Source organism: Heliangelus exortis, chromosome 2 (genome assembly GCF_036169615.1).
Source record: "Heliangelus exortis chromosome 2, bHelExo1.hap1, whole genome shotgun sequence".
In the NCBI taxonomy this organism is placed as follows: Eukaryota; Metazoa; Chordata; class Aves; order Apodiformes; family Trochilidae; genus Heliangelus; species Heliangelus exortis.
In genome coordinates, this window is record NC_092423.1 from 43,260,043 (window position 1) to 43,278,772 (window position 18,730).

The following is an 18,730-nucleotide window of genomic DNA, read 5'->3' on the forward strand; positions in this document are numbered from 1 at the left end:
GGGCTGTGGATGTAAGACAATAAAGTTACCCAAGGAGCTGTGAGTCCTTACCCTACCAATGCATTGCTTTCTGCCCAGCTGTGTTCAGCAAGGAGTGAGGAGGAGTGCTTATGTTTGAGCTCTTACACATCAGGCAGTTGGTATTCTTTCCCTGGTTTGGGTTGCATCTTTCTTGTCTGTTACCTATAAATATGTCTGCTCATAAATGTATTGTGTTTACACACAAATGTGTTTGTGTGTACACACATACACAGGCATATAATATATATATATATATATATATATATATATATATATATATAATTTTTCCTCACGCCACACAAAGGCACACCTGCTTGTTTGCTGATAGGAAGGGGACTTTTCCCCCAGGCTTGTGGAAACTGTTGGCGAGGTTAGGACTCAAACCTGGTTGTTCTCTCCCAGTTGGCACCAGGGTAAGGAGGGAGAGAATGGGGGCATTAGAAGTGAGAGGGTTTTACTGTTTTCACTGCACCACCGTTTTGGCACTGTCTCTGCCCTCTCCTTGCTTTGGGGTATGGCTGTAGGAGTCCTTTAACTGCTGGATCTGGACTCCCAGCTGTGATGCTTTACTATGCCTGGCAGGTCCATCCAGTTAGGGATGGCAGAGGTCAGTTTGACTGCATCAGTGTCATGGAAACATCACAGACTTGGTTGTGTGCTCCTAGTGATGGTAGGAGGCTTGATTAAAACCACAAAAGCTGTGAAGGAACCAAGTCTGGGGGAAATGAGACCCAGTTATTTTGTTTATGTGAATGCAACCCTCCAAAGCCTGTAGGAACACAAAGCCACAGTTTATGATCAAACTGGGGCACGATACAAAACGTAGCTGCAGTAGAACTTAAATCTCAGAAGAGGCTTGCTGTCAGGGTAGAAATATGACAAGAGTCAGTAACATTCTATTTCATATAAAACCATATCTGATTGTTTATCTCTTGCATATTTTCCCAGAGAGATTCTGAGAGGTCAGGAGGGTAGTGAGAGTGAGCCCTGTGAAAAAATTGGATTTTTTTTTTAGTATAGATGATCTTGGCGTGTGAGCCTCAAAACTTTGAAGCTGTAATGTGGTTTCTAGGCTTTATACTGCACCTCTTGTGCCCCTTGCAACCTTGTAAATAAGTTTTGTTGTCTGCTGTGGAAAACTGATGGAGTGTGACACTGTCCTCTGTGTCCAAGAGAGCTGTAGGGAAGCTCCTGGTGGGCCACAGGTGGGGAGCACCCTGTCCTTGTGTATGGGTGCTCTGAGTTCCCTTTGTCCCCTCTCCTTCACTGAAGAACTGCCCCTCTACCCTCACACCTGAACGTGGGAAAGTCTGAGGTTCACCTGCTGTGGGCAATTTGCGTGTGCTGTGGTAAAAAATTAGCTGGAAACAGACAGGATGCCAATGCCTGAGGCTGGACATTGTACTGCAGAATGTAGGCCTGGAGGAATTTTGCTGTCAACTCCGAAAACTGGGATTTTGCAATTTTTATTCAGGTCAAAAGACCCATGAGAAATGGGTATTTTTAAGAGGGAAAAAGAGAGACATTGAGAGATGCGTGTAGGTGTTCCATCATCTAGATAAGTAGTCTCTTGGGATTCCAGTGAAACACAAAGTAGCTGTGCTAATGCTACAAAGAGAGCAACTCCCACTCCAGTGCTCTGCATTCAGTGCCAGTGATAGTAAACAACTGTTCTTTGTTTTTCCACAGACCTTATTTTGAACTCAAGGCAAAGTACTACGTCCAACTAGAGGTAAGTATGTAATTCAGAATAATCTGAAACTCTTTACTGCTTACAGTAAATACTGCAATTACATCTAAAGTGCTCCAACAACCATGTTGCTTTTCTGTACAAAGCCAATTCAATTCAAAACCTCTTGAGCAATTTGCTAAGCACATTTTAAAGATAAAAGACTAAGAGAGTCTTTGTTTCCTTGTGAGAAATAAGTGTTCAAACCCTGCTGCTTACTGCCAGAACTGAACAAGCATGATCTGACCATCTTCTTGTAGTCTGAAGATGCTGGGATTTTTTTTTTTATTTGGTTTGGTTTGGTTCTCCACCCTCCTGTTTGCTTTATGCATCAGAGTGTTTCACTGTGCTTGGGGTACACTCCTCTGTTCACTGCTTGGGTGAATTAACAAAACAAGTTGCCTGCTTGTAGTACTCTAACAACACCCAGCTGCGTGTCGTTTGTGATGAATGTGCATCTAATCCCTGTCTTCCTGGTCAGCAACTGAAGAAAACAGTGGATGACCTGCAGGCAAAGCTGGCCTTGGCAAAGGGAGAATATAAGACTGCCTTGAAAAACCTGGAGATGATCTCAGATGAGATTCATGAGAGGAGACGGTCCATTGCCATGGGGCCCCGAGGATGTGGCGTGGGTGCTGAAGGCAGCAATACCTCTGTGGAAGATCTGTCAGCAAGCAAACCAGAGTCAGACACCATCTCCAGTGAGTACAGAGCTCTCCTGTGCCTGGGAATATCCCCCGGGCATCATCAGAAATGCCGGGATGAAGGTTGCTCTGCGTGTTCTGCTGCTTGAAATCTGCAGGCTGTTGTGGGACTGTGGCTAACTTGTTATGGTCCTTGTTACTACAGGAGTTGATTTGTATTCTTCAACAGCCAGTTTTTGAGGGGAAGGGATGTGAGTTGCAGTGCATTGACTGTTCCCTTAGCATCACGTTTGGGGGGTTTTTGTACAGTGCTGTATAAGTGAAGCAAAATTAATGCACTTCAAAGCATGCTTTTAGTTTTTAAGCCAAGGATGCTGCTTGTCGGTGTCTTGCCTGGGGTGGTCACAAGCTGCTGGAGATCCATCAGCCAGGTTAGTGGGGTGGCAGTGCTGTTTGGAAAGGGACCTTTTGGATCAAGTGCTTTTCTTGCAGCTCCAGGCTTGTGGCAGAGGGAATAAAATTGTGGCTACCATAGCATAGGGAAGTGTGATGCTCACACAGAAGGGGTGTAAGTATAAGCACCTTTGTGCTGCAAAATCCTCTGCCAGTGTGTGACCAGCAGCAGAGCATGTGTGCTGTGAAGAAGGGAAGCAAAGCAGCAGCAATATGCTAATGCAGTGTACTCAGAGCCTCTGTTGTATGAGACACATTTCTCTCAGGAGACAGCAGCGACCACCAAGTAAGCACCAGGTCCAGGTAACCTCTGTTTTCTGCTGGTACATGGAGACCTGAGGTTGCAAAGATTGGAACAGTTTGTTGTATTATGAGTTTGCTTTTGTCCTGGCTCTGGGTGAAAATACCTAGATGGACATTGCAAGTGGCCCACTTTTTCCTGGATGCTTTCTCCCCTTCTTGAAGCAAAAAGTCGTTTGGTTTTTTTTGCTGCCCAGCCCCACAAATCTCAGTTTAATTTGTATTATTTCAGCTCCATTTCTGAAGGGAAAAGTCTGGGTCAGGATTGCAGGAGCTCCTAATTACACAGTCTGACATAGGTGGGAGGTCTCCAGGTTGCCTCTTGTGCCAACACAGAAGTGGGTTTTGACAGGGCAAGTCTAGCAGCCTGCTGGATGGAGCAACCAAAATAGTCTTGATAGTTTAAGGTCTCATGTTTTGTAATGTGGGGGGGGGTTTCCACCAAGGCCCTTTTATATCTTGATTTCTGTCTGCTAAAATTGAATAAAACCCCTCAGCAGCAGCAAGAGTTTCTCGGCCTTGGCAGATGCCCCTCTGTGTCACGGTAAATTTAGATGGTGATAAGCAGCTACACTTTAAGTTTTTCTTGCTGTAGACAGCCTGGTGTCAGTATTTCTTGCCAAGCTGAGGGTTCCTGTAATTGGAAACATCTTTTTTTTGCCCAACCTTTCAACCTTTTTTTTTTTTTTTTGTCCTTCACCCCCTGCAAAGTTATCTTTATTGCTCACCATATATTGATAAAACGCAGCATATGAGAATAAAGGCTACTCTGCAGTCTTAGATTCCACATGATTAAAAACAAAGCAACAAAACCCAAACCACAACAAACTGTTTCTGAGCACAAAGTGCCCTGGAGGGGGCTCAGGAGAAGGTGGATAATATTGTTATTCATTTTGTGTGTGAAGCCTTTTTAGGTCAATTCTGGAATGTGTAAGTACAGTTCTACAGCCTGCAAATACAGCAGGAAAGAGGATGAACATCTTTGCAGTAACCGTGATGGTAGCTGCCTGTGTTGGCACCCTTCGTGTCCGAGGGGTGGGTGTGAGCCTCAGGCTGCCAGGGTAACAGAAGAATTTCTTTGGAACTTCTCCTTTGAGCCCTTTTGTTACCACTGTTGCTTTGCTCCTGCTGCTCTTTCAAGGTGGTTTTGGGCCTCTCTGACAACAGCAGGAATGGGAAGGAGGCAGAATTGAAGATAACCTCAGGTTTCTGTAAATGTCTCACTGTCCATGGGACTTCTTCAGACCAGTGTGACTCCAGCACACACTTCTGTTGTTCAGAGGCTGATGCTCTTAAAAGAACCACTTCTGATCCCAGTGGGACTTCTTGTGTGCACAGCTCTTTCATTCATGGTTTCCCATCTTAACAATGAGCCAAGACTGAAGAAAACAAATTTTAGCAAAACCTACACCTCTGTGTTGCACAAAATGGAACCTTCTTTAATGGATTCCTCCTCCTGCTGCTAAAAAAGAGCCTGCTGCTTAAGCTAGCCAGACAGTTAGGAGCTGGCTTGCTTTAATTAGAATTCAGATCTAAGCAAACATGAGCAGGGAAAATGTTGAATGTGGGTGGGGCTTTTTATAATTTGGTGTTACTTGGTGATCCTCATCCAAAAAGCGTTCTTCAGCACTCATCCTGGATTTTAACTGCAAAAGTGGGAAGATAAGGTGGAAGCAATCTGCCCCAGGAGTTTGTGCTTGTATCAAGATTGTGCTGGCTGAGGTGGGCACAGGGTACTAGGTCCTGGCCTAAGTTACATACAGAGGACCACAAGTAAATAAGGCAGCTGGGCAGGGGGCAGCAGGGACAGTAAAAATCCAAGAGCATTTTGTCACAAAGAGAAAGATGAAGTGTAGAGCTGGTCCTGCATGGCATTATGTGCTGTTTCTCAAAGCAGAATCACCTTCATCATCCATGTATGAAAAGCCAGGTGAAGGCTTGTTGAGAAGAGACAGCCCGTGGGTTAGCAGTGTATGTGTGTATGGAAGATGCAAACCTGGGAACCAAGCATTGCTCAGGAAGATGCAGGAGGGGCTGTAGGTTTGCTGACTGGAATATATTCTTTGAATATTGCAGTGGCTTCAGAAGTGTTTGAGGATGACAACGGCAGCAGCTTTGTATCGGAAGAAGATTCAGAAACTCAGTCGGTGTCGAGCTTCAGCTCTGGCCCTACGAGCCCTTGTGAGGTGCCTGCTCAGTTCCCTCCTGTGACTCGACCTGGAAGGCTGGATCTGCCCAGCCCTGTATCCCTCTCCGAGTTTGGGATGATCTTTCCTGTCCTCGGCCCCCGAAGCGAATGCAGCGGCGCGTCCTCCCCCGAGTGTGAAGCTGAGAGAGGTATGCACAGCTGGGTATGCCCCAGGACACTCTTTTTCAGGTTTTTGGAGGGAGCAGGAAAACCTTCTCAGCTCCCCATGGCATATCACCAGCAAGCTGAGCTCTGACCCACTGGCCACTTCCTTGGGAAGGCAGTTCTTGAAGGCCCTGCATCCCACAGTTAACGAGGACATCTAAGATGATTTAATTATTCTTCTCCTGGCTGGGAATTTCCCTTCTTCTGTCTCAGTGGAGGGATTTGAGGTTTCTCGTGAAATAAGCAATCGGTGGGTTTCAGATGGTGTGTTTATTATGAAGAAAATCTGAGTTTAATCTTTTTTTTTTTTTTTTTTTTTTTCCTAAATTACTGCTCTGCTTGCTGAAAATCCCGCTTGCCAGGAAAAAAAAAAAAAAAAAAAAAAAAAAGAGGGGAAAAAAAATAAAGTGCCAAAAGGGAAGCTCTTGCAGGCTCTGCCAGCCCTTGCTGACAAATTCAGACCAGAGGATTACCAACGCTCTTGTGTACTCCAGCCTAAGGCTGTTTACACTGTCATTTGCTAATGCAGTGCACAAGAGGAGAGCGGCTTGAAGGCCACCTTCTGTTTCCTTAAAGCATCTCTCTCCTACTCCTTGTGTTTTTGTTTTTGCACGCTTTGGCAAAGGAAGCTGCAGTGGCACCTGCTTGAAGCTTCAGCTGCAGAGTGAAATCCAGATTTAACATCTGGTTTAATCCTTTCTTTGCAGGGGATAGGGCAGAAGGGGCCGAGAACAAGACCAGCGAGAGAGTGAACAAGAACAGGAGCAGCACCAGGAGCAGCTCCACTGAGGGGTTGGCTTTGGAGAGCCGAATGAAGCAACTCTCCCTTCAGTGCATGAAAATCAAAGAGGGAATATGTGCTGGCAGAAAAGCTGCCCAGATCGGCTGAGTTCTTCTTGTGCCCCGTCCTGAGTAATGGGAGTATAAATATTTATACATGAACTTCTAAGTGTTTGAAGAACATCGTGCCAATAATATATGCCAAATCTTAAGCGTTTACTCTTAAGAATTTAAAACTGCACTAAGAAGTCTAATTGATGTGGAGGGCTGAAGTTTTTATTCAGTAAATCCTTTGTAGGCCAGACAAGTTATCAAATGTTTAAGCTGTGCTCATATTTCAGACTTTGTAAATTGTTTTGTAGCAGCCTGGCTGAAGCAATAACTAGTAATGTTCCTGTGTAAATTCATGACAGCAGGGGGTCTGAAATTCAAGCCAGACATTTGCAGAGAACAGTTTGGCTTCAGTTTTGTAGAATGAGATGCTCTTTAGATACAGCGGATCTCTTGAGTGTAAGTGGCATATCCTTTAAACATCTGTATTTGTCTGTATTATGCTGAAACTGTAGAAATACTTTGTATACAGGAAAGCTGTTGCATGTGTGGGGTCTAAAAGCCTTCACTCTTCCCTTGATGCTCACAGAAAGGTTAAAGGTGAGCCACACCTACGAAAAGTGGTGTTAAAGAGACAGGCAGAAAGGGGATGGTAACGCTCAGTGGTGGATGGAAGGCCCTTTTTAGCCACCTTCCCTAGTCTGGCTTGGACTCTGAGGGCAGTTCCGATGGCCAAAAAGAGTTGATTGGACCCTTGCCCTTCCTCTGCCCTGAAAAGTGAAGTATTATTTTTTGGCACTTTAAGTGTTTTGGGTTTGTTCTCTTGTTTTGGCTTTTTTGGGTTTTTTGTTCGTTTTTTTCCTCAAAATTGGGAGTCATAGATGTGTTCAGGACAGTTATGATAAGGGATTCATCCTTGAAATATGCATGAAAAAAGGAATTGCCAGTGTAGATTGAAGATGTGTTAAGCTTCTCTATAGGTTGTACTGTGTAGGGTTTTATAACTGTTAAAGGGACTTGGGATTATTGTATGCCCTGGAGAAAGCATTCAATAAAACTTAGAAAGGGCGCGGGCATGTTTTGCCAGGAGTTGTTAGGCAGTAGTAGTGTCTGGTAATTATGCTAATAAGTGGTAGTAAAAATCCTAGGACTTTTCAGTTTTGGTGACTAAGCATTTCTGAGAACATCATTTTATCTAAGATGTCGGTTTATACTGTTAATTTGATGGGAATTTTAGTATTGCCCCCAAAGTATTTTCTATTCTACGTTTTTGCAGTCCTGTTGTATTTCATCCCTTCCACAGCTTGTGTATCTATTCTCAAAGTTAATGTAAAGTTCTTCACACTACAGTAAACATTTTTGTTTTCCACATTTTGAGTCTGTGCAAGCTAAGTCTCTCTCAAATGTTAAGAACCAAATCTTTTCCCCCTACAAGTTTAGTCTTTACCCACCTCCAGATTGCACCCTTGTGTCATTCTGGTATTACAATCCTTCACAGGACAGGGACAGCTGCTGCCTCCTTCCAGCTTCCTAAATGATTTACTTTTTATTCTGTACACACAAGACCAGAGCTTTAGTGAAGTTTTCCAAAATCCCTTAGGAGGCAAAAAGAGGAAGGTATTCTACTACCTACCACCTCTGTACTTAATCCTGCTGAAATGTGCTGTAAGGCCATGCAGAACTGGATTTAAAGGAATCTGTCTTCATAAAAATTAAGATTCAACACATTCTAGCTGTTAAGCTGGAGTAGCTTTTAAAATATTTATATACTTACATCTTCTGAGGACTTGAAGGCACAGCTTTGCCATTGTTAGCATTTCCCAGCCCAATAAATGCTTAAGAAAGAAGTCTGTGGTTCTAACTTGCTCTGTGGGGAAAGCTGGAATTAGCAGTATGAAATAGGAATTGAAAAGCAGTACAGAGATGCTACGTGGTATTAAATGTTCTTACTTCAACTTTTGTGGCTAAACTATCGTCTGTGCTGCATACAGATAGAAAAATTAGCAGAGGTATTTGTGGCTGAATGTCTTACTTTTGCAGACTTGCCCATCAACCCCTATTACACTTTCCTGGGTTGTCTGGGTATCTGAGGGGCTGGTTGGCTTCTGCTTATCACACATCTCTTCCTATCACACTGCCTCTCATCTTGCCAGTTCTGATTGGCAACCTCAACACGCCAGTTTTGGGCAAAAAATCAATTTCATGTTCAGCAAGATACACAAATAGTTGGGTGCTGCCTTGCACAGGTCCTGACTGGATTCAGCTCCCAGCAGGGTAAAACCATTGATCAGGGCGTATGAAAGGGTACAGAACCCACCATATTCGTACTTTTACACCAAGCTTCTGCAAAAATCTTCCTGCAGCCTTCCTCCTTTGGCAACCTCCTGGACTTGGCAGGTCAATCACCCTTAAAATACACAAGCAAACAGGCAGAACTACATGTCTAATAAATTAATGGAAAACTAATTTTATTTTCAACTTCGTAAAAGCAGTAATTATAAATATGACAAATGAACATAAATCACTATGGAATACAGGCAAATGAACAAGCTTTCTCCAGTTGGAGCTCTTTCTGCATTCTGAAGTATAACATGATGGTAGCTGCCTTCATGGGTATAAAAATAAGCCTCTGGTGTATCAAAGCATACGTGATCACTTCAGGTGCCCTGAAGTGAGAATGTATAAAGCAAGTGTTAACCTAGTCATTCTACTTCTCTTTGGTATTATCACACAATTTAAATGTCCTTTTTGACTATAGCAATGAAAACCTCTATTATATTTACACAAAGTTAATTCTAAATAGCTGGCTGTTCAAACACACCACATAGATTGTGTGGTCAAGTACATAATTACTGTACAAAATAGTTACGTGGAACTTGCATCAAGAAAGTAGGCTCACACTCCTGGGGCAGGTGGGGTAAAAGCTGCTGCTGCCACTCAGCCCTGTACTGCTGCTTACTTGAGTCTTTGAGAACTGATGGATCAGATCAACCAAGGCCTAACCTGTGTCTTGAACAAAACAAAATGGAGAATGTGTGTGTCTGCAGGGGTCTCTCACCATCAGCTATAACCAGGAGCATTGTGGAGTCTTGTATGGAGCTTTAAGGGAGGATTAAAAAAAACAAAAACAAAAAAACAACCAACACAGAAAGGGCTTTGCTTTGCTTAAGTAAGGAGAATATCAAAAGTTCTGAAGATGTTATCTCTCTGCACCACTGATAGAGTTAAAATAATTTCTTTACAGTAGTCTTCCCTTAGTGAATCAAAGAAAGAAAGTGCAAATCTTCTTCAAGCCCCTTACAGTATCTGGCTTCCATTTTGTTAGCTATGCCCCTCATTCTGTAGCTTGGGCAGTAGCTCAGACCTGTATGGTATGGTGACAAACAAGTTAGGAGGACAGGGTGCCTAGTGGTATATTTAATTGAGGCTTTGAATTTTAATGTTTGCAAGCTTGAATTGTGTGTTTACAGGCAGAGAAGACTTAAGGGTCTGTCTGACTGGAAGTGAAGTAGTATTGACTGATGTACCTTCGTTACAATCTGAGCTGTCATGCAGCTATATCAATTTTTTTTGCACACACAGGTCTCCTATAAAAGTCTTGCTGTGTAAGATTTCTGTGCTTACAGCAGCAGCTAATATTCTGTCATATGGATAAAAAATGCTAAATGGTGCAGGAGGGGGGGAAAAGCTTAACCTACATATTGGGCCGCAGCTGTTTCATAATCCAGAAATCAGTTAATTCTCCAATAATTTTTCAGATTTGTGGAAAAAATATAGAAGTATATATTTGATAAAAAACACCACAGCAAATCTTAAGTGCTTATAGGAACCATTTTTTTTAAGAAAGAAGGACAAGCCTATGTAGGTGCAATGTTTGAATAGAACTTTCCTTATGAAGAACACTGATACTATGCTAAAATCCTGTGCAGTTACAGGGATGAGCCCAATCCACTGACTGTACTGCATGTGTTGGTGTATCCTCGTGGGGACAGGGTCCCTTATCCTTAATGCCTTTGTCTGTCATTAACAAAGAGAGAACATTCCTTTCCTTTAGTTTAGCACAGTATGGAAGCTGAGCCTTGTGTTTGTTTCCTCCAGCATAAATTTGGCACTAGCTTGTGTTCACAGGGGGGTAGGGGAGAAAGAAAGAAATGTCCCTTCCTGCAGAGTAGACACCAACTACAGAGGAAGAACAACATATTTTACTGTAGGCAAGTCTACCAGCTTGATCTCAAACAGCTAAGGATGTGCAAGAACCTAGTATGAAAGCTGGCAGTTCTGGCATCTGCCTCCTGTACTCTCAAAAAGACACTTGGTTGAGACGAGACCTGCTAACTAACTTCACAGGGGATAAAAATATATGCAGAACTACCTTGTCACCCTGGTTTACCCTAAGCTAAAAACATTATAGGAAAAATGCAAGTTGAAAGAAATTTTATCTTGGCAGGGATGAAGCAGTCCTTGGTGCATATTCCCAAAAGCCAAGGATAACCACAAAGAACCTAATCTGTCTTTGCTCAGCTTGTACCCATGCTGTTTCCTGTGTTGCAATTAATCATCAGAAATTTCCCTGCAAAACCAGGTAAGTCACACATAGATCAACTTGTCACAAATTTCCTAGCCCAGATGTGGTCTTTGAGATGGCTGCAGTCAGAGAGGTGGGTGTTGTCAATGCCATTTTAAAGCCTGACATTTGTTAAGCAGCTTTTTGGTGAAGGAAATGAAGCAAAAGGGATCTGGCACTTTCTGGAGAGAGCTAATAGCAAACTTCTGCAGGAAAAGATTTAGCAATATTTCTGGTGCTCCCGTGGCATATGTGCTCTGTCTCCCACTGAACAACTGGCACCTGTGCTCTAAAATAAGATTTCAATGCTACTTTTTTACTTGGAAAACAGCCAGACCAACCTGAATGGCAAAGACCTTCCTACAGCTGATTTTAGAAACACCCTCTCCCAAGCTGTCAAATATAGTGGAATTTTAAGTCTGTCCTGTGTAAAAAGACAAAAACAAATGCATTTTAGGATCAGTGAGGTGGTAAGTATTTAAATTACAACTTGTCTATCTTTAATCCTCTTCAGACACAATGTAAATATAAATCATCTAGAGGAAGAGCACAGTAGTAAGCTTCTAAAAATTCTTGTTTGGCACTAATCCCCTTCCATGATTTTCTGAGGAACTGTGACCCTATGCATATTGATCCCACTGGCCAAGTGCTTAATTCATTCACTGGTTTCAACACCAAAGAAGTTAAAGAAGAAAAAGGTATCTTTTAAGAAATGGCTTGCATAATGGGATCAGCAAGTGCATTTCTTGAAGCTGTGGATTATTTGGGCGAGAGGTTTAAAGTGATCCTTCCCTTACAAGCTGAATCCTTATAAAAAAGTTAAGGATGAACCATTTTTCCAGTTGGATGCTGATGGTGGGAAGTTCCCTACCTCCTCACACCAGTAAATGAGATTGGCTTCAGTAGGTACAGTGAATCTTTCAGTGCAGCTTTAGGTGAAAACCTTTCACAGCTGCTAAATGCAGGGTGTGCTGCACTGCCTGTACACTGCTGCTGGTTCACCTCCTGAATTTACTGCTGATCTGGATCAAGTTAGGTCTTACAGCTGGTAGGAAGAAAGCCATAGAGTACCTTGTGCTGTAATATTATGTATAACGTAACACAGATATCCATGAAATAACAGCACTGCTTTGCTTTCAGAAATAGGTAAAGCAGGAATTTTCCTTTTCCTTTATTCCTATATACATATTCTAGATAAGCTGAGCACATTATTCTGGAATACTACCTGCTCACCAGTAGTAAATTTACATTTAGATTTGATTAAGTAGTTCAATGCTGACAACATTCAAGATAGCAGCACAAATATGTAGTAAAAGCTATTTGGTCCTGAGACTGAATAAGCAGAGTAACACAATACTTTTTTCTTACATGTTTACTTTTAAGAAGAAAAATATTTAACCCATGTACCTTGTATTTTGTGAGAAGAGGATTTCAGTGTTTTTCTCTAACTCACTAGGATTTCATCTGAACTGTGGAAAGACTGCAATAAATTGAGTTCTTATAATATTTAAATATAAGCATTTTAGCCCATTCACAAGCCTGTTGAACAGTGCTCACTCCAATCCCACAGCAGCAAAATCCCAAACTGGCCCACTGGTGATTTTCTGCTTTTGACTATAACTTAGACTGTGTTTTTCTTCTACACATATGTGCAGTAAAAGTTATTCATCTGATCTCAGACTGTAGGATAGATCAAAACCACCTCTTTAAGCAGCAATGCACAGATCTGTCTCCTCACTGCAGCTGTGACACCTTCAGAGTAGTAACACTGTTAAAATCTAAGAAAAAAGGACCCTCTTGATGAGGCAGGAACGTGGTAGGGATGATGTTGTAAACTCCTGCAAATATGTTCTCCACTTCCAAGTAGCAAAATCCACACCTATGATACAAGAAACCACCTGTTAGAACAAAGATCTGAAGTGTGTCTCAAACCTCTAAGACTTCTCTAAGTATTACCTGTAGTCACCACTGCTCTTTTTCTGAAAGCCATGGGAACCAGGATCTCCTACTGTTGAGACTGTGATGAGTTCAAACCCAACGCTGTATTGCCTGCAAGTGATGGGACAGACTGTTACTTTAGTTATCTGGGTCATCAGGATTACCATGAAGAGGGTTGTCTATTAAGAACTACATAGAATAACTAACTTTAAAACTTTTAATACATTTGTGACAGAAATGTGAAATTTACCATGACATGAATGAAGGAAAACACATGTTTCAACTTCAAAACTAGACTATATGGAAAATGCCTGCTAGAAGCCCACCTCTGCATTTAAGCAGATTTCAAACAGTTTAACTTGTGGTGACACAGCAATGTGCCACACGGCACAGGTCCTGGAGTGTCAGAGGAATCAACATCAGTGATCTCAATCTCATGTTGCACCATAACTTGGGATGGTTTGCCTGCTACTTGTTAAAAGCACCTGATAGGCACCACTGCCCTTGTCATTCAAGCTACCCTAATAAGAAAAAAATATGCATAAACCCCTCCCTCAATTAGTGGAACAGCAGAGCCACACCTTTGCACTCATCTTCATTTAATGAGAGGAGTTTTATCTGAAGGGAGGATGGACATAAAAGTGCTGCCATTTTGTGGGACCCAACGTACAACTTTGCAAAAGAAAAATGCCTGACCAAGAGTCAAGAGATGTTGCTAATCAGAAGTGCTGTACACTGATATTTTGAGGTAGATCATGAATTTTGCCAAAGGAATTAGACCCTTGTAGGTCTACTTGATAGGACACTGACATCCAATGCTTTTCATGGCCTGCCAGTGGCAGACTAAATGCACTTGCAGAGCTGAAGCTACTACACAGGGCCCCGTTTGAGAGCCTGTAAGGATTTAGTATCCTGCATATTAACTCTACTATAAAATCAAAGGAATTGAAGTTGTAATCAGTTTTAAGAGGAAGAAAAAGTTGTTTGTACCTTCTTCCTTTTTGTGCAAGCCTGGCAAAAATTTAAGAGAGAGAAGGATTCTGCTTTCCTTGTAGGTCAAGGATTTCTGTAGCAAATGGAGGTTTAAATCACTATTGATGGTAAAGTTAGAAACAGAGAGTACAAAATCTGAGCCACTTGCCATGCCTTGTCTTCTGGATTCTCAGGGAGCTTCCAGCCCTACCCATGGAGGTTACTGACAAAACTTTTATTTTCAGTAAAGATTCTTTGTTAATGCTTGCTAATTCTCTACAAACCTTGGTCCTCGTAGTTCAATTAGCAGTGGCCCACTCTTGTCCAGCTGGAATTGATAAATAGGGTTATTTTTGTAGGTGTCTCTGAAATTTCCACATCCTCCAGCACTGTGACCTTTCCACTGTCCATTAACCTGAAAGAAGTGAAAAGTACAGAAAATACTTTATATCCTGAGAATTTGTATTGCTTATTTATACACACAAACAAGGCTCCTCTCACTTCAGAGGTCACTGGCTTTAGTGATCCCAATTTTTAAGGTGCAAGTGCAAGCTTGTGTTACGTATTCAGAAAGCTTCACTGCAGTTCTCTAATCATCTCTGTCAAAGCCTTAGATGCCTTACAATTGTACTCTATTTTTTTCAGTTTAGATTAAGTAAGTCTTGAGTGACTGTGACAAACAGCATCAAACAAAAAGATCTATATTCCCATCTACCCCACGATTACTGGACTATGCATGTTTGTTGTTTTGGTGTTTCTTTTTTCACTCTTCTGTTACACTAGATGAGAAACAACAGGAAGGCTGTGCTACTCCTATTGTAACTTTTGCTTTGGAATAGCTGCCTCCAGCCCTGTCCATTCACCTCTGAGAAGCAGCATTACAGGGGAAGGCATCTGTAAGGCCTAATTCCACATGGACATAACAAGAGGAAAAATGCTGCTTAGGTTTTGAGATGTGTTTGAGGCCATCTGTTTGCAAGTTCCCCCTGCTAGTCATTAAACTGAAAGGCTAGACTTGTAAGACATGCCAAGCATTCACACAAATTTATAGCTGAAATTCATTCCCCCTATGTCACTTCCCCTTCCCCCCTCTTCTGTTAAACCAGCAATGAACAACTTTTTTTCTTATGAATTAATTTCATGTTCAAAAACCTTAAGCAAGACAAGTTTGGAAGCAAGGGGTATTTCTTTCTCCACCATACTCAGGAACCTAACACTGCTGTGTGCTGTTAGCTTTCCAGGCCTTTTCCACCTGCACTCTATTAGTTCCAGGAATCCCCTAATGCTGGGTGAGCTCCAGAGGTGACCACTCAGCTTCGGTGTAGGACATCTAACAGAACTTGCTTTTACTGGTAAACTGTCAATTAGTTATCTTCTTGTTTTTCAGTGTGATGACTGCCAGGCAAGGACCAAGTAAGCATTAAGCACAGGCAACTAATTCTCTGTATTTAATCACAAAGACAGAGCTGTCCTCGGAGAGACAGAACATGCCTTTTATATGAATACCAGACAGACACCTTCAAATAATTAACAGGAGGTTTCCATGTACTTCATTTTCTTTTAAAGCATCACAGAACATAAAACACATGCCCTGCTTCAACAAGGCTGGTCAATTTCAATGAGCTGTTTGACTTTTTAAACCATTTCCCCATTTTTAAGAGCTAAAAGAGACAATTGTTTCTGGAAAAAACAGGCAAAATGTTTCACTATTCCCAGGAACCTCCATAGCCACTTACCATTCCCCAGGACAAGCCAGCTTCAAGGGGCTGTTCCAGGTAAAACAGCTGGTACAAAACACTCTGAAGTCAAGAGCCTAGCTGCAAGCCAACATGCCCTCCCAACCACACAAAGTAATGTAAAATCCCTGGCTTCAGGCTTGAGCATCCCAGAAAATGGACTGTTCTACTGCAGCTCAAACTAGCCTTGTTTCTCTCCTCCTGAAAAAGTTGTTACTATTTGGACAGAAGACTTCTGCCTCTAGTAGGATTCCCCAGGGTATGCATTGTAGGTACAGAGATTAAAGTTAACAGCTGCTGGCTTATTCTTTCTTGATGACAAAATTGCTAATACATGAAAATACATGCAAGTTACTTTATCCTGTGAGCTCTTGGCTATATTTATACTTCAGCTGAAGGTATAACTACAGCTCATGTTGACAGCTGAAATATGAACAGCAGCTGGCCCAAAAACTATCTGGGCTTCTGACTTAATTTCAGTGTTTTGGCTCTTGCAGCTGCCATACTCTCAGGGAACATTTCTACATGAAATGTACCATGGGCATATTGCCTTGATCCTGTTTGGACATGTGACTTCAAAGGTTACAGATCTTTGAGATGCCTTGCAAAATTTAGGAAGGGTACTGTATTGTGATATTGCCATCTTAAGTCTGTTTATCACAGTCTTGCTACCGGTGCCCTTGGTTTGTCACTGCTGATTTTGTCCCATCATGTCAAGAGTTTTTCCAAGAAAATAATGCAATTCTCTCAAGGGAAAATGAGCAACACTCTTGCAGGTTTTCAACCTGGCAGTAGTACTGGCACAATCTGCAGAGTAACTACATGTTAGGGTTCAGGCTGTTGTTCTAGAGGAAGTCCATTCTACAAAGGCTTTACAGTACATCTGGAATGGCAGAGCCATAACAACGTCCTGCAATGAATGGAGGCCTCGTATACCAAATACCAGTGAAAGTTGAGCCACCATCCCGAGTGACTCAGCCCAAACACTTCTCTGTTGGTAGGAGTTATGCTTACAGTCCAGCTAATTCTTTGGCAAACTATATGTAAATTAAGCACAGGATTGGTCTTGTGCTAATGATGCTCAAATTAAGCTTTAGTTAAGAAGTTAATTTGATAGAAGATGGCCTCAGATGGCATTTTTGGGCAATAGCAGAAAAATATATTAAAAAACCTTGTACATGTCAATTACAGGGAGCCAAACCAGAGTTATTATCCAGTGACCTGAAAAAAGACCCACAAAAGAAAATATTTCTTTACCCGTTTGGAAATGGTGTAGGGTGTAGGAATCTTGGAAAAGGTGAACTTGCACAAGGAATACACCTGTGTTGTAAAAGAAGAAGTTGGTCATGCGTTCATTTTTCACTTTTAATATGGAATCATGCCATGTTAAAAAAAGCAGAATTGCTTAAATGTTAGTTTTAGATACTTGTTCACTACTTGCCTATCTCACTCATAGCTAACCCCATCTGAAACTCGAAATCTAAAATAGTGCTGGGACTAACAAGACTTAGTTCTACTTAATTGTTATTTTAAAAAGCAAAATGGAAACAATATGCATTTTACTTTTTTCAGTAACAAAGAGAGACATCTAGCATCGAACATCACATGACTATGAAGTTACAGAAAAATCCAAGTACTGTGTCCAAGGACTTAGTAGTCAGTTAAAGTAAAAACTTTCTCGTTTAAAGTAAAAAGAAATTAACTCTTAATTGAGTTCTAAACTAGGCTTTTTTTTTGATACATAGAGGGCAAATGTTCTGCCTGTGCACAGATACCGATTTGTTATTCTAGAAAATAAAAGTATTTTTCAGCTGATTTAGTTACTAAAAGTACACACACACACACTATATTGTCTTAACTGATGGAGAACATTATCAAGCACTTCATTCAGTGGCTCTGCTCCATCATTCATTGCCTCCATTCACAAAAATCACAGAAGTACACTTTTTTTGTCAAACTTAGAAATAAAGGACACTTTATAGTTTGTTTACATTCATTATGAAATCAACATACATACCCTGATGGTGTAGTGGATAGTGTTTTGCTTCTCATACTGGGACACCACTAAGGTAAATGTATGGGGCCCTGGAGAGGTCAGCTTTATCTTGGTCAGATAATGAGGACTGTTGATACGAATACCATCAATATATGGAGGAGGATCAGCTGAAAAAGAAAAAATATGAACACTTTCCCCAAATAAAAAAGCACCCCAGATGAGTAAACTTCTTCGTCATTTTGTATCAGTCAATTTTGCCAGGAAAGTCAGATTGTTGGTAATAGGGTCAGACTTTAGGCAGACTTGAGTGTTATCAAAGGAAGAGAGCATCAAGATTTGCTCAGAAATAGGACACATAATCTTAGGAGCAACTATCATTTTCAGGAGAGGTACACATGACAGGACACAAATTCCACACTTGATAGCACAGCTTAAATCCCATGACGTGCAAAAGTTGCTTATTCACCTCCCAGCAATGTCATTACTCAAAGAAACCCTACTATAATTATGGTGAAATTTAAAGAGAAAGATAAAGAGCATCTGAACACTCTTTACAAATCTCTGAGGAGGCTGTTCCTTCTCCACTGGATGGACAGTTTCAGAACACAAGTTGCCAAAATTTTTGGCCCCTGGGTTAACAAGACTTTAACACATGTTAATTTCTTTAACCAACTGACATGTACTGTCTCTCTCTCTCTCTCTCTCTCTCTCCCCAAATCTTTTTGATGATTACACAGATGTAGTTGCATCCCAGTACCAATGCATATGCAGTACTTACTCTAAACATCCCAAACATTTCCTTTTACAATTAGATAATGTAATCTGTTTTTTGGCTTCTACATGATTCTTTCCAGACTTCTTTTAATATCAGTGAAGCAGGAGCAAGCCTAGCCAATTACTTCAATAAGCCCAGGATCAGGCCCTATTTTCTTCAAAGCAACACGGAAGAGGGGAAAAGATTAATATAAGACAATGAGAAGCTTAGTAATGGGAAATCTCAGCCTCACTGCCAAAGGATTAACCTGCTTTGTTCTGATCTCATTTTAACAGATGGTAAAAATAACACTACAGCTTGACCAATCTATTTCTACAGAAAGGAGGTTTAAATGACTTTGAGCTCGTGAGATTAGAATTTTGTAAAAGAATTTGGGTAGTGAGACAAAACATGAATCATTCAGTTCTTGCTAGCAGTC

The 18,730-nt window shown here is 41.4% G+C and overlaps 2 protein-coding genes across 15 annotated transcripts in view; one reads left to right on the plus strand and one right to left on the minus strand.

The window, feature by feature from the left end:
• The window catches only part of SH3BP5 (SH3 domain binding protein 5), a 51,853-nt gene extending 41,899 nt beyond the window's left edge, over positions 1-9,954 (plus strand). The window contains exons 6-9 of the mRNA XM_071735791.1: positions 1,711-1,753; positions 2,232-2,451; positions 5,224-5,484; positions 6,208-9,954. Coding sequence (XP_071591892.1) covers positions 1,711-1,753; positions 2,232-2,451; positions 5,224-5,484; positions 6,208-6,389 — 706 coding nt within the window. The 3' untranslated portion in view covers positions 6,390-9,954. The remainder of the gene's footprint in view (positions 1-1,710; positions 1,754-2,231; positions 2,452-5,223; positions 5,485-6,207) is intronic.
• CAPN7 (calpain 7) overlaps positions 8,783-18,730 on the minus strand; it is a 34,438-nt gene continuing 24,490 nt past the window's right edge. For 13 of the 14 annotated variants that reach the window (XM_071735777.1, XM_071735783.1, XM_071735787.1 and 10 more), the window contains 5 exons: positions 17,559-17,704; positions 16,799-16,861; positions 14,090-14,220; positions 12,852-12,944; positions 8,783-12,774 (listed from right to left, as the gene is read on the minus strand). In XM_071735777.1, the coding sequence (XP_071591878.1) occupies positions 12,630-12,774; positions 12,852-12,944; positions 14,090-14,220; positions 16,799-16,861; positions 17,559-17,704 (578 nt within the window). In that variant the 3' untranslated portion in view covers positions 8,783-12,629. The remainder of the gene's footprint in view (positions 12,775-12,851; positions 12,945-14,089; positions 14,221-16,798; positions 16,862-17,558; positions 17,705-18,730) is intronic. The other variant, XM_071735790.1, reaches the window with a different exon arrangement.